The 25,202-nt window shown below is 45.1% G+C and overlaps 2 protein-coding genes across 2 annotated transcripts in view; one reads left to right on the top strand and one right to left on the bottom strand.

Annotated features, from left to right (window-relative positions):
• The window catches only part of TMEM268 (transmembrane protein 268), a 157,570-nt gene extending 134,488 nt beyond the window's left edge, over window positions 1-23,082 (top strand). Inside the window, exon 9 of the mRNA XM_073225654.1 lies at window positions 22,974-23,082. Coding sequence (XP_073081755.1) covers window positions 22,974-22,988 — 15 coding nt within the window. The 3' untranslated portion in view covers window positions 22,989-23,082. The remainder of the gene's footprint in view (window positions 1-22,973) is intronic.
• TNFSF15 (TNF superfamily member 15) lies at window positions 1,228-23,524 on the bottom strand. Its single transcript, XM_017666691.3, has 4 exons — window positions 23,095-23,524; window positions 10,788-10,830; window positions 9,991-10,038; window positions 1,228-6,758 (listed from the first exon to the last, which is right to left on the bottom strand). Exons 1-4 carry the CDS (start codon window positions 23,317-23,319, stop codon window positions 6,304-6,306), a joined length of 771 nt encoding a protein of 256 aa, XP_017522180.1. The 5' UTR covers window positions 23,320-23,524; the 3' UTR covers window positions 1,228-6,303.
• Between the last annotated feature and the right edge of the window lie 1,678 nt (window positions 23,525-25,202).

Below are 25,202 nucleotides of genomic sequence, written 5' to 3'. Positions count from 1 at the left end.
AATTGCAAATGGAAGCAACTTTAGCTCACTTTATCCACCTCTGCTCCCGATTCTCAGAGGAAAACAACTGTGATCTTTAGAAGTGAAGTGTTTGGCCCAAGACCTCAGAACGTGCCAGTTAGCAGACCTGGCCTGGAACACAGGTCTGTTGACTGTGGATCTACTATGTTCAGTAATTCCAGTCTGGGGCATTATTATTATTATTATTATTATTATTATTATTATTATTAGTTTGATATGTGTGAGTGAGTGCAAGCAATGTAAACAGGGATGATACTTAAGATACCTAACAGTTGGTTAATTTTGTCTCCTTGCTCCAAAGTTCCTAGGGACGGAAAGCCCTTTTGAGAATTGATTGGAAAAGTTGTCTTTGGTGATCTAGATTGGATGAACACACAACATTATTCCGCTGGAGAACTGGCATCATGACTTTTGTAGATATTTTACAAAGAAAAATTAAATTTTTAATCAATTTAGGGCAAATAATTCATTTCTCTCCATAAGTGTAAGAAATGTTTGGTTTTTCAGGAGTCGGTATAAGCCAAATGTGGGAAATGAATTTCAGAAGGACATCACTACATCTCCAGGTTTCTCACTGAGAGGGAAAGTTTTGAGATTGAAGTTTTGGAGGAAAGCCTGATTCCCTTCTCCTTGAATCCATGTCTGGTTTTACTGACAACTGAATGAAACAAATGAAATTTCTATGTGACCATTTTGACCCATGGAAATGGCAATTCAATATAGTCCCAACCTAATATTGGCTAAGCATCAATAGCGACTGCAGCTACTGCTCTGGAAAATGGAAAGATACAGGTGCGTTGAACCCTTGTGACTCTTACAGATGCTGATTGCCATGAAAAGCAGCGGGGTACAGTGTCAGAGAGAACGGGGTCCAGATTCTGGCTCCATCACATACCATCATGGCTTTCTCTGGCCTCTCTTTCTCTTTTTCAGTGTTGTTTGACATGAGTTTAAACCACTTAACCACAGTCTCCTAAATCATAAAAGGAGCTCAGTAGATTCCTTCCTTCTCTCCTTTCCCCTCATCTGACCAGAGTGGCACAATCTGTGGGGTTTTAGTCATTTTGCTCCAAGATTTATTATAACCTGTGAAAAATTAGTTGCCATTTTGTATTCAAGTACAGGGGGCACTAAATGCATTTTTAAAATTCCAAGAATCCCAAAATCCTTAGGCCTTCATCTAGAAAGGAGAATAAACAAACAGATTAACAAAAGAATTGACCTAATGATTAAAGTTCTGCGGTTTTCAATGCTAATTTATTAAGTTACATATATTAAATACATTAACACATACAACATTTCATTCACAGTGATTGGAATTCACACAGTAGTGCCGGAAGACATGGGCTGCATACCAGCTAAGTATACATCCAACAATATACAATATGCAGTTTACCTTGGGGCTGTGACGTTTTAACATAAAACATACAGTCAATGAAAGCACATGGGGCTTATCACTACAACCACATACACTCCTACAATTGTTCAACTTTTATACCCCTGGAACAAAAAGGGGAAAGTTATACATTTCAGTGACTTTACAAATAAAGTCATTTGATTAAGTTTAGCTACTTAATTTTCTCGACATTGTGTGTCTCCTTCCTTCTAAATACATGCAGCACAAGAGTAGAGCTTGTTTGTCATACTCCCTTTAGTCTTGGCTTTCCTGCATCTAGATAAGGGCTGTCATGTGATGGATGCTCAAAAAAATAACTGATTCGTGAGTGAAAAGTGAAAGACTGCTAGGGTGGATGTCAAGGAGATACACATGATCTAGTCTCAGCATTGGATGGCTACTTGTATCATTTTTCTGAGCCTGGGTTTCTTCATCTTTAACATGACATAACTTAGAGTATATAAGCGCTGCAGGTCCCATCAGCTCTAAAATTCCACAACATTCTCTATGGGCCAAGATCTCACAGTCATTTTGTGTTGGACACTTTTAGCAAGTGGAAAGGCTAGCCACTTCTATACTGGAAGCCACTGAACTCTTGGCAAAGCCTGCCAGTTTCTTAATGATCAAATAGAATACACAGAAGTCAATTTTAAAAATGGCCACATCATCATAGATTTGGAAAAGACCTCAGAAATCCTTTGGCTCAATCCATCATCCCACCTCAGTGAAGGAATGGCCTCTACAAAACCATTGAGATAAAGCCCTTTTCTTGAATATCTCCAGTGACTGAGAAATCACTATCTGGGGATATTCCATTTGGGGGTACAAAATTCTTTTAGGTATCAAGCCAGAGATGGTGACCCTGGAGCTGCAACTCATTAGCCCTTGCTCTGTCCTCCGGGGAGACACAGGAGAGTCTCCCCACCCCCATTCTGCATCACCCCATAGTCTTCTTCCAATTTCTCCTCCAGTTATTAAATAAACACTATTTACTTGAGCAGAGGGTAATTGGGTGTTCCTAGGGTTATGACCCAGGAAGACAGTATCCTAACTCTAGATCTGCCTTTAACTCCCTGGGCAATCCTAAACAAGTAACTTTACTTGTTTGTAGGGGCTAATATGGTATTTTCTTCTTAAAATGGGGTTGATGCCAGGTGCAGTGGGCACAGTGCCTCAGAGCTTTGGGAAGTTGTAATTATGGCTGTCAGAGCAGAGCAGGGCAAGGATGGGACTGCTCTGACCCATACTCTGTTTTCACCATTGGAGCAAAAAGATTCAGGGATTAACAGCCCAGGCCCAGCTGCCAAGATGATGCAATAGCTGCTAATATCCAGGATAGCGATGCACACTTGAAAAAAACTCTGCTCGAAATGGCAAAGTACTTCCAGGACTCTAGGCCCTAGGACAGCAAGAAATCTTGAGGCAGAGACTTCCATACGTGTTTTGCAAGGTGCAGAATATGATAAACAATTCTGCCCTGAAGAATTAATCGCCAGTGTCACAATCATGGAAACACGCTTGGGAAAGGGCTTGGAAAATACCTTGTTAAGAGAATGTTGGCAACAGACAAGCATCGTGCACAGTGAGCTAGTTGAACTTTTATAATCTAGTGGATTGTTGACGAGCACAGAGGTGGAACTTCCTCTGGGGTGACATAGTTGACACTGAAACGGAGCCAAGGGCTGACATGCCCTGTTATTGAACCGAACCAGGTACTTTTCAGGATGTGACACTCTATAGCTCTTCACAATCTACTGTGCTTGAGTCAAAAAATTCAGGAATTTTAGTAGCTTAAGCATTTTCATTCTGCCAAATAGATTCTAAACCATGCTAGAGTCAAAATCACAGTGACCCCATGCATTTTGATCATGATTCCTGTATTTGCTGAGAAACACAGGCTTTTCAAAGCACCTCTGGGTCTTTGATAAAGTTATAATATTTTTAAGGTGTTGATGGCCTGAATTTGGTCCAGCAGATAATAACTTCTCTGTATATACGGCTTAAATAATGGATTCCACCATAGAAAATGTTGCCTTTGTTTTCTCCCTCTTTATTTATAGAAGACTGTCTGAGTAGCTATTTAAAAAAAAGCACTTAGAATAAACACAAATCATTTTGTTAATGATCACCCTTCAACAAATGGCACCCATTTTTGTAATGAGAAAATGTCCATGTGCCTAAAGTTAGCTAATTAATTACTTAATACATCCAAAATAAATGAAAGGGTCTTCAGGCAATGGAGGTGCTGAGCAGTTAAAATGAACCATCTGAGACTAAAATAATTTATCTTTGTGTCCCCACAGTGAGTAGGTACTCAGTGGAATTGATTAGAATTCAGTGTTTTGAGAGACATTGAACCAGTAAAGCATTTCCCTCTTCAATTAATTATTTCCTAAAGCATATAAGCATGCTCCTTTTTCCCTTCCAAATCTTTGAATGCATTCCATGTACTCCTTTTAGGGCACCATTACATGTTCTTAAAAACCGTTTTCCCACCTCATTTTTAAAACTGTGCACTCATTTTTACCACGGAGATAATGCCTAGAGGCAGAAGTTCTGACTTGAGTCCTGCTAGAAAAATTTGGCTGGACCTTTCTGAACAGTAAAAGTATATCATAGAGAATTTAACAAATTCAGCAGTGAAAACTTGAGCACAATACATTCTTCAATAAACAAGCTTATGGCAGGAACAAAATAAATAGCTGGCAGAGATTTTTCCAATGCCTTCAAGTCTCTTAGGATGGTAGGAAATTCTTATCTCTTGAGTAAATTTCTAAATCCACCAGATCTTCTATGGAACAGAGGGCAGGTTGGAAAATCCTTAGCACCAGAGTTCCTTTGAGTGGAGGAAGAGAAGAAGGTGAGCAGGCCACTCTGGCAATCCCATTCAAGCCACTCCAAGTTGCCTCGGGCTCTCAGTAAATGCAGACAGAGCGCTTTATTTTCTTAATGGGGTGTTCTGATCCCTGAGCCAGACTAGAGTCATTGATAAAACTCTCCTGCTCTACCAACAAACATTGTTCTAGGAATCCACTGGGGGAACAGTCCCTTATCAAGCTGGTTTGGAGTTCCTGAGAAACCTTTCCTTCCTGCTTTAGGTGATGGGTAAATCCTCTGTCTGTGATGCCCTTTGCATGAGGCCGTCTGTTGTCCGCCCACCTTCTTCACTTCCTTTCTAAAGACTCTTCCAAACTCTGTGGAGGTGACCACACTGCTCTCTGTGTTCCCACTGAACCCTGTGCTCTCTGGGGAAGCTTGAAGGCCTTAGAGCCTTAACCTCCCAGAGGAAATACCAGAAATTAGTTTTTATTTAATTGTAATTCAACAAATATTGATGGAGTACTGCCAACTACCCATCATGCTCGGAAGTCCCATGACGCATTTCTGTGCCTCTGTGGTCTCCTGGCAAAAGGGTGAGAGTGGTTTCAGTGCCAAGTTTGCTTTCCAGGCCCATCTGTGAGGTCTCCCACGATAGGGAGCATTTAGAGCCAGGCCCAAGGTACTGGAGGTCACCATGCCCTCCTGACATGGCCCTCAGACTTCACAGAATGCTCAGAGCTAGCAGAGTTCTCATCTGATCCCGGGAAACTGGGTAGCAGATTCCTGCCTTACAGACAAGTCCACCGAAGCTAGGAGAGCAGAGATGCCCCTCTGACCCTTGACGTATGGATGCAGGAAAATCATGCAAATTCAAGGATGTGAACTCACTGAAGCACAGAAAGGACCTTTTCAATGCCTGGTCTATCTTTTAGGGAAGAAGCCTTGGCTGGACTGTCTGGCTAATCCCATATTTAAACCCCTTTGAATATTTTAAGAGGAAAAACACCCATGTAATACTCTGCATTTAAAGTTGTGAATTAAACCTCAAAGCAGATCTAGGTTAAATGCTCCAGATTGGGTGATTAACTTTTTTTTTCACCCTAGAGAGTAACCCCACTGTCCCCTGGCATCAATCAAATGTGTTTTATAGTTGGCCTAGTTAGTTAGAAACCTGCCTTCAAATTTCTTCAGTGACAAAATCAGCTGGATATCTTACAGAGTCAGGTGAGCTCCAGAAATCTTACCTAACAGTGTCAGATGGTATATGTTTTAGGATTTGGAGTTCATCCTTGGAGTATGCTGAGTGATATTTGACCAGGAGCCATCCACTGGTATTCACGTAAGCTCTGAGCAGAGCCTGTCTTGTTTTCATAGTGTCTTCTGGGTTAAGGGAGTGCCCAGAACATAAAAGGTATGCAAGAAACCTGTGCCGCATAAATGCTGTTGGTGAATTTTTGATATGCAGATGATGCTCAGACTGGCTTGTTTTGATGCCTGTGTACATAATAAAAGGAAAGGTAGCTTTTTTCATTTGCCACAGATGGCATGAAAGCGAATTTCTCATTTTGAGATCGTTCATGGGAAATACCAACTCTTCATTTTTTTAGGCAAGGCATTAAAGTATGTTCGTGAACACTGATGAAAGATTTCTCCTCTGAAGGGTTTACACTGTTTTTTAGGGCTTTGGATTTTGTTCAAGACTCCTGAACTGGAAGCCAATGCTTCAGGGTCGAATTGTAGAGTGGGCCCACTGGTGGCAAACATGTAGTAGGCAGGTGTGGAAATGTTCCAGAGAGGTCATCCATTCATTTGGTGACGGGCTTTAATGTTTAAAAATTCACCACTCTTCCAAGAAACCACTGTATTATGTCTCTTCTCTTCTGCCTTTTTTCAATTAGTATTCTTACCAGGAAGGCATAAAGTGTGTAAAATTTTGGGCCCTACATTTCATAGCTGTTTCTGTGGAATGTTCCCCACCAAAAAACTCCTCTGGGTATAATCACATAAAGTCAAGAGAAAGGAATTAGGAGGCAGAGGACCTTTACACAGTGACATCTGCCTCGCCCCTATAGCAAGAAGGCACCGAAGAAGGTTTTATCTTCTTTTGTGTAATCCACCAAAGCTATGTCACTGACATTCACCATCAGCTTGTCTCCTTCTTGCAAGGAGAACATGGCTCCTAGGTAGATGGGTTGGAACCAGTTGCTGCCTATTTCACACACTGACTTGGTGCCCATCAGGAGCTGGGTTGGCTCAGGGTAGCTGTCTGTTACCTTGGTGATGACCACGATGATGGAGTCCGGCTTGTTCAGTTGGCTTCTTTGGCTGATGCCCCCACACTCAGATGTGGTCCCTCGGAATGTGACCTGGGAATAAACAAAGTAGTCTCCCTGCTCTGGGATCACCAGGAATTTATTGGTATAGTTCATCCGGTTCTTGGTGAAGGCCAGGCCAAGTTCATGTTCCCAGTGCAGAGCCGGGAACTGGTTTTCCAGCCGCTGTGTGGGAGTTTGTCTCACAACTGCAAAGACAAGAGAGGGGGTTAATTTGCTTGTGTCAGAGCCTGTGGACTTTGCTAGTAGGAATCTCCTATCATTTGCAAAGAGTAAAATGATTGAGTAAAACCAACGGCTACAAGCTCCTTGAGGAGGAATGAGGGGAGAACATGTGGGTGGGCATACATATTTGTTCAGAAAGTAGTATTTTAGGCAGGTGACCTGGGGTAAATGACTTTGCCTCTCTGAGCCTGAGATTTCTTCTCCGACACTTTGGAATTCCAGGGCCCTGTGCTCCTGGAAGACGGTGAAGATTAAGAAATTTCCTCATTCTTGTGTCTCAGAAAACAGCTTATTGCAAACGACCACTCTTTCCTAAGTGACTTAGTTAAGACTGGTGGATGACCCCTCGTTACCTCCAACACAACCGGACCCTTCAAATTTCCTTTCTTTTTCTCATAAATAATAAGCTGAACAGTTTCATCCCCACTGATCCTTTGAAACAAAGTATTTGTTAACTAAACTTTGGTTAAGCTCCTCTCCTTCCTCTAGGCCCTGAACTTTGGCCCACCCTCGGCCTGAGCCCGGGAGCAGTCTCTCCTGAGAACAGGCCGGCCTCAGGGTAAAACATTCTCCAAGCCTATCGTGCCAACCTTTCATCCCACTTTTCCACGCCTGGTTCTCTTTAGCTTTATTTTACTCCTCTCTGTAAAAGAAAAACCCCTTCAGCCTAACTAATTCTTGAGACACTTGCAGACATTACAGTCAGAGTTTTCTCTGTGGCACTAATCCCTTTCCTCTCCCGCTGCCTCACTTTGCAAAAATGCTTTTGCCTGGTCTCTTCTTACTAAGTCAGGATCGCTTTTTTTTTTTTTTTTGCACATCTTCCCCTAAAAAAAAAATGGAAAAGAGATAATACCTGTAGAAAGGATTAAAAGAGGTGGTACAAATGAAATCCCTAGCTATTAGGAATAACCACTGAATGAGATCAACTTTTACTGGCCTTTTGTCTGGGACAGACTCTGCTCCAAAGAGAGGACATTTCAGGAAGAGTGAGATGTTCCCTGTAACTCCCTTCCAATGAGGTGGTCCAAAGTCAGTAATGGCAGGCAGTAACTTGCCATTATAATAAAACAAATCAGCATGCAGGCCAGATATTGGAACCAGAGATTCAGAACATTTTGGAAATATTTCTCCCACATCAACAGGGCCAAAATACAAGCCAGTGTAGTTGACTGTGGAGTAGAAGGGACTGGGGTTCTGGGCTACATAGGCCCAGTGCCAATCCTGACTCTACAACATGTGAGGTTATTAATCAGCCATGGAGGTTCCTTCTCCTGGGTCTCAGTGTTCTGTCTGTGAGTTGGAGATAGAGCCCCTCATGGTCTTGTTCTGAGGAATCAAGTGAATGAAAAACTGTTACGGACATTTTTATCATGATGGCTGGCTACAACCGTACTCAATACATATTTATATTCCTTCTCCAAATAAACTAGCATCTTTCACTTTGACAGATTAAAGAATAAGCCTATTTCATTTTACATATTTTTTATGTTCTTATGTTGGCATTATTTACAAGTCTATATTATACATAACATGAATGAATGCTTTTATGAAGTATGGCTAAAGCAGAAAAAAATGGATAGAATCAAACCATTTCAAGTAAGAAAAACTGCAATAAAATCAATACTTTCCAGGAAAAATTAAAACACCTTTTAGTTTACTACAACTGCTTTGGAAACCCATAGCAATCACAATTATGTACTGTCAGTCACAGCTTTGGGATAGGTTAGGTTTAAAGAAGCATTTAGCAACCTTCACACTCAGTAGCTGACCAGAAATCTGGTGCTTGAATTTTTTTCTAAATCATCTTTCCCATTGGTGACTGGACTAGGGTTTATTTTGCAACTATGACACATGTTCAGTGTGTGTGTGGTCTCCCCTGCCCCCTACACTAAATGGCCCCTAGAGAATTGTGTGCTGCTTTGAAAAATCTGTGAAAGACATTTTTAGTAGTCTCCCCAGATAATCTCTACTTCTTGGTGGATGATGCAGTAGATTAAAAAAAAAATTCCTCTCAGATGATGCAAAAGCAAAAATTATTTAGTCTCTAGACAAAGTAAGAGCTGTTAAATTGGCATGCAATTAGCTATGTCAACACAGCAGCAAGTGGGAGTTTGGGTAGGAAGTATGTTGTGATGGAAACAGTGCAGGTTTGAGAGTGAAGCCCAAATCTTCGCTCTTCCTAGTCATGGGACATGGAAGGGGTGAATTTAGTAGCCCAAGCCTCAGTTTCCCCTCTCACTGGGATTCTATGCAGACTAAATGGACATAAAATGCCTACCACAGTGCCTAGACCATATTACCTGCTCAGCAGAACCTAGCTTCCCTCCCCAGGGTCTGCTCTCCCATTCAGTAGGAAGAGGGGTGGCTTCTCCATACTCAGTCTTAGAATTGCCTGCCCAGCCTGTTCAACCTCCCATCCTTACAGGCAAGCAGAACGTGGTGGTGACCCGGCATCTCCCTGGTCTTAATCCTTACTCAGGACTCACCACAAACAATTTCCTCTTGGTCAAACATTAAAACAAATGTCTTGGGCCACAAGGATATCCCCCTGTGGGTTGCAAATTTTCTTATAGGTCAGAAAAGTATGCTTTTTTAAAAAATTTTAGCTCTCTACAGTTTTTGGATGGGTTGTTAGCGTATCTTTGTGTAGTCTCTTGCTCTTTTCTCTGAAGTTCTAGGGAGATGGACAACTCCAGGTGTGAGATGCCAGGAATTTTGACACCAGGCTTGGGAAGCGGCCAACTGGGGATAGTATGAGATGGCTCTTGATCTCTTCACATCCGTGAAAATTCTTTGGAAATACTTATCTGAAAGTAAATGTCCAATAACTTCATCTTGAACAGGGCACAGATAGACCCAGTAAACTGGCAACTCAGGGGATCTTTGATCAGATTTGGAATTATGTGAATCACTGAGTCTGAGGAAAGGCATTTCTGAAGGAATCAGTGTGTGAGAATAGAAGGGAGAGACAGTAGAGAAATGAAGAATCTGAAAGAAATGACCAGGAGTCATGGGGCTTTGGACTCGTACAGGGAGAAAGACACCTGAAATCTTCGACCGACAGGAGGAGCCTACTACCAAAGGCTGTGGTTCCCAGTTGGAAGTTACTAGAATGAGTTTTGGCAAACCCTCTGAGAAAACTCTCAGGCACATGGCACACGGTCTCCTGGAAAACATACCAGGGAGACGTACCTGTCAGGTGTGCTCTTGGCTTTTCTCCACCAGCTCCAGGAGCTCCATCTGTAAGGAAGAGACAAAAATGCTTTGTCTGAGTCAGAGGGTGACCAGAGGGAAGACAGCACATTGAGTTGCATGGTGCCTGCAACCTGAGAGAAATATTCCTCCCCTCCAGCTTGGCTCAGTTCCACTCCTTTTTTTTTTTTTTCAGGGACAAGGGAGTCTCAGGGGACAGAGTCTTCAGCACAAATGAATCTTGCCCCATAACTTTGGGCAAGTTGTCTAAGCTGTCTGAGGTATTGTTTTCTCATCTGTAAGATGGGCACACCAGCTCCCACCATGGGTGGAGAGTGCCCAGTGTGATTGCTGGCACATACTTGGTGCTCAATAAAAATTGCCTCCCCTCCCCTCCTGCTACTTCAGTGGGAGCAAACTGGCCTTTTGCCTTTTTCAGGGTTCCTGTGACCCTGTCCACGGAGGCGGCGTCTGGATGGAACGCAGGTGGGATTAGGTATTATTCTAATACCTTTATAGGAATTTGCTGATTCAATCCACACTAACCCGGGGAAGTAGGTACTACTCCAGCCATACTTAGGTCAGTAACTGAGACAGAGACAGGTGAAATTATTTGCCCAAAGGCCATCAATTCCATAGGCCATTCACTTGGCTAGGCACCAGTTTACCTTCTTAGTGACTGGGAAGGAGCCTCACTTCTCTTCTGGGTTTGTGGCCCCCGAACCTCCTAAATACCAGAACGATTAGATAAATCCTTGTTCCCCTCTAGCAAAGGTGTCAAGTATGAACACACTTACAAGCTCGCTGATGTGAAGGTCCAAACTCCTGTCCTTTTGGAGTCTATTGGAAAGAAAGTCATGGATCAGACCATCTGCAGCCCTTTTGACCCCGAGACCCACACAGCTGCCCATAGGGTGGGCATGTTCCTGATATCCAGCCTGGGGACTCCGAGCTGAGGGAAATGGGAGTTCAACTGTGTCTTGCCCCCAAGCTCCCCCTTTCCTGCCTCCAGTACCCCAGTGACCTTTTTCTCTCGTAGGCTTCTCTCTGAAGCTCTATTTTAAAGTTCTGTCCTGACAGCTTTTCCTGTTTTGTTCTAGGGCACTCTGACATCTTCTCATTGCTATTATTAGAACAAACAATGGCACTTCCTTTATTTTGTTTTCTTACCACAGTTTAAAAATTGGAACTATTCTAAAAAAAGACACAGAAAAAGAAACAATGGCTCTACTCTCCTTCTTATTAGCCTCAATAACTCTTCCTTGTTTCCATGTATAACACGAAGACTTCCATCCTTGTGATCCTAGTTTGGGGGCCACTTCCGATACCACACAGTAGTGGAAACCTAACTGCAGACGGCCCTGAGGTTGAACGTGACCTTCCTCACTTATTAACATCAAGATCTTGAGCAACACTCTTTTCCTCTCTGAGCTTTGGTGTCCTCATTTGTGTAAGGGGAATCCCTAGCTCTAGATAACTCCCGGTTTGAGGGGCGGGTCAAGTCAGAAAATGTCTGAGTCAATGCAAAGGACACAAGGAAAACAAAGGAACGACCACTCACATGCCTGAATACGAAGCTCAGGAGCAATCTCAGCCCAGTCTCCCTTTCCTCCCCAGCCGTGCTCCTAACCTCTGCGGGAAGGCAGAGATCTGGTCTTTCAGTGACTGACTCATTTCATTGTCTCTCCAGCGCCCTTTGCTTCCTAATTCTGATAATGGTGTCACTACAGCTTCTCCTCTGTGACCTGGCCTCAAATTTGCTTCTTTCTTCTTCTACAAACCCAAGCTTTCCTGCCCTTTTGTAGTTTTTCTCATTTATGTCTTCCCTCCAGGACTTGGCACTCTGTCCTTCTGGATTCTTCCAACAACAGCCTCCCAACAGGTCTTCCTGCATCTGGTTTCCCCTTTTCTCTAGTCCATCCTCTAGTCTGCCTTTGGAGGGCCTTCTCTAAAGCATCGCTTTACTGAGACACAGTTCTGTTTCCAAAATCTTCAGTGATGCTCCATGGCCTTCAAGACACAAATACTGAACTTGGCCTTCAAAGTCTCAATTCAGCCTCCCAGTCTTGTTACCCATGCCTCTCTAAGTCCTCTGTCCTCCAGCCATAAGAGCAACTACAGTGAATGATTCATAGGGCCCGAAGAATGCAGTCGTGTGCTGCCATTTACTGAATGAGTGGTGACACTATGCTATGCTAAGCCTGTCACATGCATCACCTCCTTCAGCTTTGCAAAGACTTTCTGAGGTGGATGCTGTTCACATCCTCGTGTAGAAAATGGGGCTCAGGGAGATTAAGTAACTCGCCCAATGTCCTACACCTGGAAAATGCAGGAGCAGGGTTTTAACTCAGGCCACCTGACTCCAGGATCTCAACGCCAAAGCCATTGCACCTTACAACTTCTGACCGAGCTTCTCATCCTGTGAGGTGAATGGATAAATACCCGCAGTTCCATACACTGTGATTAGGGGAAACACAGAGGTCAGAAAATAGGAACCTGGCCCAGAAGTGGGGGAATCAGGGGAAAATCACCAGTGGACTGAGTCTTCCATGTATTATCCAGGTGATAAAAGGTAATGAGCATTCCAGGCAAGGCCAATGGCTTGTGCAGGAGTAAGGAGGCCCAACAGGGCACGAGTGAGAGCAGCTGGGAAACTGTAAGGATTTCCTCTGCTAAATGAATGCGTTATGTACATTTAGCATATGGTCATGACTACGATGTGGTCTTTGAAAATCTAAACCCAACTGATGTGATTATTTGTCCAGCATCAATAACTTTGGTGGGCTTGGTGGGGATGGGGGTGGAGAAGCAGTCTAGAAATGAGCTTATTCTGTACTCTCTTTCCTTACTTGCTACTGGCAGAGCTGATCAAGGATTGGTTCTTTGGCAAAGGCAGAAAACTGAAGGTGGGCTCTCGAAGAAAAATGGGAGGAGTTTGGTTACATTCCCCTGTGTAGGAAATGACACCTGCCCTGGGTGGCCTTCTGCTTCATTTAGTTCTCTGCTGAGAAATCTTCTTGAACACTCTGCTTATTTGTGTTTAAGCAGATACCCAGCTAAGAGTTTGGAGCATTTCTTTTGACTCAGAGTCCCCTTGTCATTAGCATGTATTTGGATTTCTATAACTTGGGCACACATTTTATCTTCATCTATGGGTGGATGTGTCTGGATTTTAGTGCCCAGAATTCCAGTAGACCTCTCAAGGCTGTAATAGTGCCAGGCGGCCAGAGGTGAGGACCACAACATTCTAAGAGTCTCCAAGAAGAACATCAGCTGGGACTCCTCCCAAGAACAAAATCTAGAGCTTTCCATGGGCTGTTTGTCTTAACAAGGATTGTCTATTATGGGAAGAAGACTATTATACAGGAAACGGGGATGAATGAAGAGGAGATTTGAGAGGAAGACATACTAGCTTATTTGGGGAGAGGTTTATGCATTTGAGCGGACTCAGTGCCTATACTCAAGCTGGTGCTGGCAACACAGGCCAATAAAATGCCTTCCCGTCTTCCAACCCTTAATTATCTCCATCACTTCTGGGTTACTCTGTGTCACCAAGGAGATGGTGGCTTCTGAGAGATACTGGTCCCTGCAGTATTAACTTCCCAGACTGAATAGACTCTGAGTCCAAGAGCACTCCAGAAGAATGTTATTCCAACTTTCATGCCTTCTCAAACTACTGACTGAGAACCAGGATCCAGTTTTACTTCCCCTCCTGAGTATTTATCACCCCTTGAAGTGATATGACTTATGTGTGTGTTTACTGCTTCCCCTTCTGAGGTAGGAGTCAAGCTGCATGCAGGCAAGGACCTGGGCTGTCTGTCTTGCTCACGACTGTATTCTTTGTGCCTTGGACGAAGCCGGGCACTTTTACTGCCTTGTCCAACCTACAAAATATGCAGATGCTCAGGCAGCAAAGAGAAGAGAAGGGGGAGTAAAGTTCAGCATCAGTGATTTTAGTCAGAGTTGTTTAATCTAACAAACTAGGAAAGAGAGTTTTTTAGGACACATGCAAAGTTTTGCGTTTTTGTTTAAATAAAAAAAATTAATTATGTAGCGGTGGGTAGCCATAATCTTTTAGTAGTGGGGCCTCTAAAGTTTTCATCAGGCTCTGCTTGGAGTAGAGTCATGGCTCTAGGAATGTTTGTGAAAGTTGCAAGTGTTGGCTGGAGTCAGAGCTGGAAGAGGCAAATGTGTACATGCGTAGGTGTGCATGTTGGCGGGTAGTGGCTGCTCCCACCAGTAGTTAGGACTCAAGCCAGCCGTGACCTATTACTATAGGTGTTTTAGGAAAGGCTCTAATATTTCAAACAGGGAAGAAGGAAGGGTGGAAAGAGGAAGAGACTACTACGTAGTGGGTGCTCACTGGGTGTCAATCGTGTGCTGACATTTGTGTGTGCTCCTCGTCGAATACCCCAGCTACTTTCAAAGGAGGGCATCACCTTTTCACAGCCTTTGTGAGCCAAAGGTTATAGAGTAAATGGAGGGCCTGGGATTTGAACCTTTAGATCAAGTACAGACCCTGGCACATTATCAGGAGCCCCGTAGACATTAGCTGAGTACACACAATGGATGATTGAATGTGAAGCGAGATGGTCTTTGAGATTCTGTTATTGGTATTTCCCCAGAAAAGTCCCTTGAGTGTGTTTTAACTAATGACTAATTTAGCCTTTCTCCCATGTTCCATAGTTGCTCTCCAGTATATTCATAAATGGGAAGAGAAGCTGTCGCAAATGCCGCAATTACAAAGGCAATAAATGTTTTATGACCGATAACATTCTCCCAGCACTTCTAGAAGTGCTCCTTGCCTTTTCCTCTTGCTTCTCCCTGTTTGTACTTGCCCAGAGATAAATACCCAACCAGGAAATTTTTTATTGCAAGGCCATTTCATCGTCCCCAAGGTGCACTGGACAGGGCTTGAGCTGCAGCATTCAGAGTGGTACAGAGCCAAGAATGTGGTATTTGCAGCTGAGCAATTGTGGAAATTCCAGTTCTCTGATTTCCTAGTGGCCTGACTTTGGCATGTGAGATTCAGTTTCCTCATCAATAAAAGCACACAATGATTCTTTCCTCCCAGGACTATTGTGACGGCTGAGAAAGACTGTCTACATAGAGTGGATATCCAACTCATTTTCCATCTTTTTCTGGGCTCAGTAAACACTTATGATATGAATCGTTGGTTCTGTATAGCTTCCCTTTGGTTTCATTACTTCAGTGATAAACAGAAGCCACCCGTGGGTCTCTTTATGACCGGTGGCAGATATGGATCCTTTAGGAGTCCTGAAGGCTTTCTCCTTCTCCCAACCGGAGAGGCTTTCTTGGTCCACAGCTTGCTTCTGGAATTCTGCCCTTTGAGAATGCAAAGGCATAGAGGGAATGCTGTACACCCCTCAACCCATTTCAAAACCCAGGTTTGCTGCTGCTGTCGGCTGTTGGGCCTCATTAAGGACTCCAGGCTGGGAGTAACCTCTTGCAGCCACTGTGCCCTGCAGATCCTGTGTGGTCTGTCAGGTGGGGACGCAGGAGCTCTCAGTGCTGCCCATTGAGTGACGTGCGTGTTTATTTTACCAGGTGAGTTTGGGAGTCGCACTGACAGCTCGCTCCGCCTCCCCTCCTTTGCTCCTGTGGGGCACATTCACTACCTCTGGTTTCTCTGCCCTTTGCCCTAGGCCTGACCTTTGGAATGAGTTGGGATTCTCTTCCCCATGTGCCAGGACTTCCTGGGGCTACAGCGGGGGCAGCGCCCGAGTGCTCAGTGTTCTGCAATTTGAAAAGCACTTTTAACTCAACCGTCTGTTTTGTCTAGATAACGCTGAAAGGGGATGATTGTTTCTGTCCTCATTCCCAAAGAGGAAACAGCGTGCGTGAGACGAAAGGGCTCAACCATGGAGGGGTCAGTGGGGAAGTAATGTTGCCTGGGCATCTACTTCACAGCAATAGCTTCCTGGACATCTGCAGAATTCTTAGCACAGTGCTATGAAGGAAGTGTGTTAACCTCCCCATTTTTCAGATGAGGAGTGTAGGCTTATGGAGGTCAGGTACTGTGTGCATCCCTCTAGCAAATACTTGGTGGGTACCCTCTGTGTGCCAGGTAGAAGCTAGGTGCCTCCAGGTGAGAAAGGGGAATAGCCTTTATAAAGCACTTACTATGTGACAGGCACTTTTTAGGGTATCATTGTTAAATCCTCTTGACCATCCCAGAAGTGAATAATTTGCTGGGTTTATACTCAGAGACAAGCTAGCAGAGTGGTTAGGAAGAACACGTGTGGTGAATTTGAATCGCAGTGCCCTACTCTGAATGTGTGACTCTGGGCACATGGCTTAGATTTTCTAAGCTTCAGTTTCATCATCTCTAAAATGGAGACAATATTAGCACTTTCCTCATTGTGTGATTTTTAAGGATTAACTGAGATGATGCATCTAGTAATAAGAGCAAATATGTATTGCATGTATTTATATGCCAGACACCATGCTAAGGACTTTATAGGCATTATCTCATTTCCTCTTTTCAAAACCCTAAGTATGAAAAGGCTCAGAGTGACGTCTGGTATATAACAAGCTATTATAAAATCACAGCTGTGATGTGGCGGAGCTATGTCCTTCTCTCCAGTCCGCGTGCCACTGAAGCCTGAGCTAGCATCACCAGGAGTCCTGTTGGTCTGGGCAGAGACTGAAGGGTCTCAGGGCATGTTTGGGGGGAAGAGGGGTAGGGGGAGCAAAGACCAAGGGCCTTGCAGGATTTTCAGGAAGGCGTGGGAGATGGGAGGGAACAAGGAGAACGTGAGGAGAATGTCTGCAGATGATTCCAGAAATAGGACCTGGAAGGGAAGGACAGAGATGGGCTGTGGTGCCACTCTGGGAAGCAATGCCTCATGCAGCACCCCCTGACGATGCACTGTGTGGGAATGAGTGCCAACTCTGTGCCAGGGTGGGGCTGAGCCAGCAGGAGCACAGACTGTGTGTGCAGGAGCAGTGCTGGGAGGAGAACTGGCCTCGGGGCACCTGTGGCCCAGAGTGGGGCCTGGAGACCCATCCTGAGGGCTGTGGAGACCACCAAAAGCCACGAGAAGGCCCAGGCCATGGTCCAGTGCAGCTGAGTAAAGAATGGATTGGAGTGCAGGTTGAGGGTGTGAGACCGGGGTGGAGGAGCCCTGGAGATAGCTCACAAATATCAGAGACCAGGGAAAGCCCCCCCACACCCTAATCTGCTCTCTGGTCTGGGGATGGCAGATTCCAGAGCAGGTGGAGCTGTCATGTTTGATGTGATTTCCATGAACGGGGAAGTTCCCGGGTCATAATAAGAATAGTTGCTACCATTTACTAATTCCCCACCCCCTGCCAGACTGTTTAAAGACTCTATTTCTAAGTATCCCATTTCACACACAAAGAAGCTGAGGACCAGGGAAGTTAGGGAACATGGCTAACTAAGAAGTAGCTAGATCAGAATTCAAACTGAGTTTGAACTTTTGACTCATGATTTTTCTAAGATGCAAACCTACCTGATATTCCCCAAGAGTCTCAAGTTCCTAAAACATTTTACTTACTAACTCTATATTTTTTAGTACAGGTAACTCACATATTTTGTACAAGAGGCTATAGGTTTAAAGTGTCTCCCTCTTCCCCTTGTCCCCACCTGGTTCCTCCACCTGGATGAGAGCAGAGTTACCAGTCTCTTTGTCCTCATCCTGGAATAGTCTATGCATTTATAAACACATTCATGTATGTGAATATATATTCTTTTTCAGAAAATAAAGTGTCCCTTGTTTCATATGCTGCTATGCACTTTAGTTTTTTTTTTTCATAATGCTGTATTTTAGAGAAATTCTCTATCCTTACATATAGAGATGCCTCATTAAGAAAAAATAGTGACAACTGCATTTTTCCATTGCATGGAAGAACCAGAATGTATTTAATTGATGCCATATTTATGGGCACTTCATCTAAAGGCAGTTATCCCAAACTTTTTCAAATCTAATTTTGATTTCCGCCCTGCAAACTTACCTGAGTGAGTTAGAAACTTGACTCTTTCCTTACATAACCCCTACAGGAAGAATCCAGTTTAAAATATATTTTTTTTTAGCAGTCCCGGTAACTGTTTTTATTGCAGCTGATAAAAATCTGGAACATTCCTATACCAGTTGCTGTTGCCTTTCCAATATCTGATCTGGGCACCCAGCAAGAATGGACTCAGTGCTATTTGCCAGTAGAATGATGCCAAGCAACCATGGAAATAGAGTCTAGTTCCATCTCTTTCCCCAGGCACTCCCTGTGGCCCTGAACTTTTCCTTCCTACCTCTGATGCTAAGGTTTCTTCAACTGTAAAATGAGGAGATTGGATTAGATTAAGGGTTGGCAAACTTTTCTTGGAGAGGGCCAGAGAGTAAGTATGAACTGTGCAGGCCATATGGCTCTGTTGCAGCCACTCAGCTCTGCTATTATAGCATGAAAACAGGCGTGACTGTAAGCAAATGGGCACAACTGTGTTCCAATAAAACTTCAGAAAAACAGGCAGTGGGTAAGATTTGGCCCATGGGTCATAATTGCTGACTCCTGGACTAAGGGCATTTCTAGGTCTTAATTTCTTTAAGTCTGGGAAGAGCTTTCCTCTTCTACTTAGAGAAAGGAAAGGGACAAACATCCAACTAATGCCCATATTGCCAGGCCCTCGCTACAGGCTTTGTGGGGATTACTTGGAATCCTCCAGTCACATAGGTATTATAGGAAAACCCGAAATTCAGAGAGGTTCTCTGCTTTTGTCACTCTCCTCCCTTTGAGCTCCTTTGAGCTTCCTTTACTCAAGCCTCAACTCCTCTCTGTGTTAGATTTGAAAGATTCACAGTGATGCCAACTCCTGCGTTTGTTATAGGACAAAATGAAAAAGTGCCTTAGGGCAGTCTTGGCAGAAGGAACAACCAGGTAAGGACCAGACTGGGAGCAGCAGAGCGCTGGGGAGGCTGACGGAGGCCAGGTGGCTGAGAGACCAGTGATGGGGCAGGGGCAAGAAAGGGAATGACACTGGATGTGGCCACAGAGAGGTCCCTGTGCCTCCCCAACACATGAGGGCGATCTATTCTTTTATCCATAAAAAGGGGCAGATGGAAACATGATCACAGAGCTTGATTGTGGGTGGGGAACTGTGGATAAAGTGAAGGTTTCTGTGGCCAGGATTCTCACCTGGCCCTGGTTGGCAAGTTTGCTACACAGGTGTGGGCAATGCATCGTATTGACTCTATATAAGGAGCCCTGCCCAGTGCTATGGGCTACACAGTGGCACGGCTGCAGGAGAGCAGAGCAGAGGACAGAGACTGAGATGGCTATGCAGGCAGAGAGCCCCAGAGGACGGCTGTGTGGGCAGAGAGGCCCAGACCCAAAGACCAGCTTGCTGCCTGCAGACTCGCACTGAGTGAACAGGATTTTAGTGATTGACCTGTCACCGTGGTAATGAAGTTGGGTATAACCCTTTCACCCTACCAACATTCTACTGTCATTTCTTTGGTCTCATTGAATCCATAGTGAACTTGCCTGGGGCTGCAGCCCATTGGCCAGACAGGAGCCATCACAGAAACCAACACCTGGGTTGCCAGCTCTGAGACCTAGTTCCATCTCCTCCCTGTCTTGTGACCTCAGGTGCTCCACGGACTCTCTGGCTTCAGCTTCCTTTATGGCCAAATGTGATGCTCATGCCCTCATTGCATCTCTGGGTTGGTGTGAATATCCAGGGGATCATGTTTATGAGAACCCCATACCTGTGCAAGATGTTACTAGTGTCATGTTATCAGTGTTGCTGTTGTCATTAGTGTGTCCTCTGCTGCTGAGCTTGCTCCTTGGGGCTGTGAACACATTTGAAGAGCTGTGTTCAAGTTGAATTGCCTTGAGCCTGGGCCACTGTGGGAATGGAAAACTAATTCCATGAACAGTCTCAGATTTCATGGGTCTATCTGATGTCTGTGGGCAGAAGAAGAGGACTGTGTGGCTGGTGGCAGGAGATGAAGACGTGAAGGGAACAAGTGCTGGGACAACTTAGGTGGGGGCCTTGCCCCAAGTTGCAATAATACCCTCTATCATAAATTTTGAGAATTCTTTTTTTCTCCAGAGAAAGCCAATTAGGTAACACAGATGGCCATCCTTTACAAGGTGACATTAGGATGAACTGTGTGACAAATGGTGGCGTTAAGTCCCCTTACTTGAGGACTAGTTATTGTTTATCATGGGAATATGTATGTAAAGGGTTGCATTGCTTGGTTATATAAAAGGGTCTAAGAGTCCATTCTTCTGTGTAAGTGGTTGATTGCCTGTGATGTGCATTTGGCTTAATGCTTATCCAACAGTAAAAAGTATTTTCTTTCTCTACTACCTTGGTGGAGAGGATTTGGGGTTGGAAGAATTTGTTTTCCGATTATATTTCCCCAATGTGAGCATGCCATGCTACCTCTCTGATCATCCTTACAGTCCTCCTTGGAGGACCACGGGCAGCTCTAACTTCCCCCAGCCCAGGAGTCCCGGGTGAGCTGTCTGGAGGATGAAATGAGATTTGCCTGTAAGGTTTCTCACTGGGAGGCCGGCACGAGGCCCAGGAATGGGTAATAGCTGCAGCTGCTTTCGTCTGATAGTGCTGATAGCATCCTTCCTGGGCCCTTAGAGTGTCAGCCTGGCACTGCGGAGGGGGGCCCCTAGCAGGCAGGCCGACAGCCTGGTTGCCAGCTCTAGCCTGGATGACCCCAAAGGCCTTGTTACCCCCAGTGGCCTGTGCTTCCGGATGGGCTTTTACCTATGAGAGGGTTAGGGAAAATGGAAGTTCCTGGGGCCACGATCCTCACCTGAACCTAAACTACTCGATGATGTAACTAGGCAACTGCTTCCACACCTGTAGGCAATAAGCTATTATTGACTGAGTCACTATATAAAGAGCTCTGCCCAGTGCTCTGGGCAGAGGCAGAGATGAAGGAGGGTTACAGACCTACAGACTGTTGGATGCAGACATAATTCTAGTGCTCATCCTATCGCCAGGAGAACAAGCTAGCCATGCTTGCTCCCTGACTCCTGTGAGAGGCCTGCCAGTTAAGGCTGGCCTCCCAGTTGAGGCTGGCCAGTGGGGTGAGAGACTGGGAGCAGAGAGTAGCCAGGGTTTCCCCTCCTGCCTCCTGTTTCCTCCGTGCTGTTTTGGCAGACAACTTTCCTGTACTCAGCCCCTCCCGGCAGGCCCTCTCCTGCATTTTAGTTCTTGCTGGGCTCCTTTAAAACCCCTCCCTGCATCTGCCCCTGCAAGCCAAGTAGTAGTGGTTGGCTGCCCACTGTTGTTCCTCCCAGGATGCTTTAGTCTGTCTGCATCTCAGCAAATAGACCCTTCTTTGGACCCCTTTCAAATTCTTTGAACACTCTAAACTCCCTTCCTTGAATGGGCCAGATGTTTCTTTTCAGGACCCCGATTGCTACATGTGCCCTGGCCTCACCCTCATTTCCCTTTCTCTTTCTTCTGACACATCAAGTTATATGGCCCAGCCAAACCACAGCTCCCAATGTCCCACCCTGTGTACGTCCAGGGAGACTGATCTATCTGGACCAGAGTACAGTATTTGCCTTTTCATTTCTTGAATACCTTCTACAATAGGGCAGCACTCAGCGCCATCCCTCCAGGGGCTTGCTGTCTAGTGGCAGCCCATGTCCCAGACTCTCTTCCTGACCAGGCAAGTTGCTCTGACTGCCTCTGGACAGTGGCATTCCACCTGACAGTCTTCTAGTTCGATGAAGGCATTCCCTGGCTTCTGCCAACACAGGTGATCTCAGACATCATTTTGAGCAGAGGGAGTGTTTCCCTTAGAACCCAGGAGAGCTCAGGCTACTGGAGGCCACTCAATGCCTCATTCAAGAGCAACCAGTTTCTGGCTTAAGGAAAGAGTCCCAGCATGCTGACTGGACACTACAATATGGCTTCATAGCATCCAGTCCCCTGGGGGTCTAGGGGTCACGGCCTGACCTCCTGCTCTGCAGTTCTCCTCTGACATGAATAGCATTTCCAGATCATCTGCATTTTCTGAGTTGATGGCATGTGGCCATGGATGCAGCCGCCTGAATCATGGTCTTTTTGCTGACCTGATTGGCATGGTGAGAGTTACACATTAGCCATGACTTGTTCTCTGCTGTGTATCTCTGCTTTGAAGTCAGCCAGCATTGCTTTGAAGCCAGGTTTCCCACTGAAACAATTAAAAGCCTGTTTTCTCTTTTGGAATTTAATACTTTGAACTGAAATTAATCAGTCATCACAGATTATGCAGGAACATTAAAAAAATTGAGTGTTATTTAAATAACACATTTTCAGGTTGTAAGGTTTTTGATATTCCTAGACCCGAATTATAAGTTTTTCACGTGGCACCTGTGAACCATCCCTACCACCGCACCCTTATCCTCCTGAGACCGTATATTCTTTTTTAACTAAGCCCCTACTCCCCCTAGGCCCCAGAACGACCTGAGAGATAATCAAGCAGGAGATTCCTTCTTGAGTGTTGAAAAAGAATATTTCTAAACCCAAGAAAGGGGGTTGATTAAATAAACTATAGCATATACAGGTACAGTAATACAATATACCGATCTGTATCATAATGCTGCTGTAATATATCAACAATAAAATCATAACCTATTAGGTGACTTGAAATACTCCCATATTAAGAAATAGGGAATTATACACCTCAAAATGTTAATAGTGGTCACTTCTATGCAGTTATGGGTAGTGATAATTATCTTCTTTTCCTCATCTGTGTTTTCTAACTTTTTTTTCAATGACTCTGTGTTAGTTATGCAATTTAAAGAGTTTTTTTTTTTTCTAAGAAAAAGAATATTCCCAAGTTGTCAGTACATTATAATGATCTAAAAATATGTGACTTGAGATTGATCCCATACAAACATAAAAAGGGACCATTTCGTTTCCTGGAAATACTGGGAATAAAAACCGAATTGGATCTCTCCATCCCTCACATTCTACATTTTCTTAGCCTGTCGAAGCATGAAGCAAGGACCACGATGGATCAAGGAGCTCTGCCCAGAGCTGCAGCCGTTGCCAGGCACCTGCAGAGGGTCCGCAGATCCCCCACGTCAGCGGGGAGTCTTGCTTACCTGGAACACACAGGCCTCTCCTTGGGCCCGGAGCTGGCCAACGAGCAGGTAGGTGGTGAGTCCCGCCAGGATGGGCAGCGCCACCAGGCAGCAGGTGAGAGCCCAGCGCGCGCTGCTGTTCCTGGCTGCTAGCCCGGCTCTGGCCTTGGGCCTGCAGCCACCGTCCTCGGGGAGCATTTCCGCTAGGGCTGTCTCCCCAAAGCCCATCCCCAGATTCTCTGCCATGCTCCTGCTGGCCCGGGAGGCGCCTCTGACTCGGCCTGGGCAGAGAGACCCTCCATTAAATAGAAGCCCAGCTCTCACTGTGGGTGAATTAATCACTGCTACTCCTCCCCCTGGCTCCCCCCTCCCCCTCCCCGCTCCTGCTGAGCCCCGCCCTGCTAGGGAATGCGCCGCCTACAACAGAAACCAAACTGAGTTTAAGAAAAAAAAAAAAAAAAAAGGAAGAAGGAGAAGAAGAAAGCTTTCCCAAGTATATTTATATACAGTGTGTGCTCATGTGCTCCTGCCTTCGTTTACAGAAGGAAGTTAGGAAAGTCCCTGGAGGAGGAGAAAAAGAATTCATCAAGTCAGTGGGTGGGGCCACTTAAAATAAAGCTGTTCCCTGAGCTGGCAGCCTGCCAGCCATGCCAGTCTGGGGAGTGCGCTGCTTCTGGCAGTGAAAGTAAGGGATGGGGAGGTGTGTGCTGCGGCTTGCAGACTGGGAAATGGAATTCACGTTTGCATCACCACCTTGCAAAGGGCCGCCTCGCTGCCTGTCTTTCTGAGCTCCATGGGCGCTCGTTGCCATTGCACAGATGGGATATGGAAGTTCTGGGAGGTCACGGCACTTGCCCAGTGTCATCCAGGGATTAAAAGTGGAGCTAGGAAGATGATCCAGTTCTTCCAAGGCATGGTTTGGGGTTCTTGTCTCTAGTACACAATCCTCTGTGAAAGGAAAGTATATTTATAGCCTGTGTTGACCAACTACCTAAGCAAAACATCTAGGGTCATAGACTCACTGTCTGTGAGGAGAGGACATTGACTTCTTCTCTCTATTAGTCCAAAGTTGATTGAGCCCCAGTGATAAGCATTGCCCACAGCTGGTGTGTCTGAGGAGTCCATAGCAAGTAATAAAGCTGACGTTTATTAAACGCTGCCTTTGTGCCAGCCACTGTTCTGAGTTAAATGTGTCGATGAAATTTATTTAGTCCTGAGATAACCTTTTGATGTCATAATATTATTATTCCCACCTGACAGGAAGTTGTAATGTACAGAGTGAGCAGTAAAGCTGTGACGGGGATTCTGGTCACGGCCATTACACCACACAGCACATGCTGCTGTAAGGTGCACACATGTGCCCATTCCACCCAGGAGGAGGTCCAGTGAGGGGTGGGAAGGCTTCCTGGGCAAGGAGGTGGTATTGGAACTAGGCCTTGAAGCTCAGGAGGGTGGTATTGGAGGAGAGTAGAGGATCCTGCAGAAAGATGAGTAACAGGAATAGGAAAGCTAAGGACATCCTGGGCATGTGGTAGGAGCCAGTCTGACTAGCACTTCCATTCAGAGGCTACCTCTGCTTATATCACAGCCTTAGCCCTTTAGGCTACTTGGAAAGGCCTTGCATAATCTGGTCCCTGTCCTTCATCACCCCTCTCCAAGGTCCAGCCTCTCCTCTTACTACTTTCCTGAATTGTACTTCTCCCAGATGCTTTGTGGATTAGATGCACATGCTCTCCCCTCCACTGTGGCAGCTTCCTTTCCCTTCATATCACCGTGTTCCCCTTATTTTTAAACTTTGTGTGCAAAACTTCCCTACATCTGCCTGCCTCCAAGATTGGGTGAGATGCTCATCTTCTGTGTTCTCGTAGCTTCCCATTCTTCCCCAATCATTGAGTACTTCACACCAGACTGTGATTGACTACTTTTGCATCATCCCCTTTAAACTGTCAGGTCTAGGACAGTTACCAGGTGACATCCCTTCTCTAGGGTTGTGGCTTCTAACATGGTCACTATCTTAATAACCAACAGCCATTGAAATAAGCACCTAACATAGTTCCAAAGAATCCCAGCAATGGATGATTTTTATGTCCCTTGGTTTAACAGATGTAGTAGGAAACTTCTTTGAGACT

The sequence above is a fragment of the Manis javanica genome, chromosome 2, assembly GCF_040802235.1.
Source record: "Manis javanica isolate MJ-LG chromosome 2, MJ_LKY, whole genome shotgun sequence".
Taxonomy (NCBI): domain Eukaryota; kingdom Metazoa; phylum Chordata; class Mammalia; order Pholidota; family Manidae; genus Manis; species Manis javanica.
This window is presented reverse-complemented; position numbering and strand designations above follow the sequence as displayed.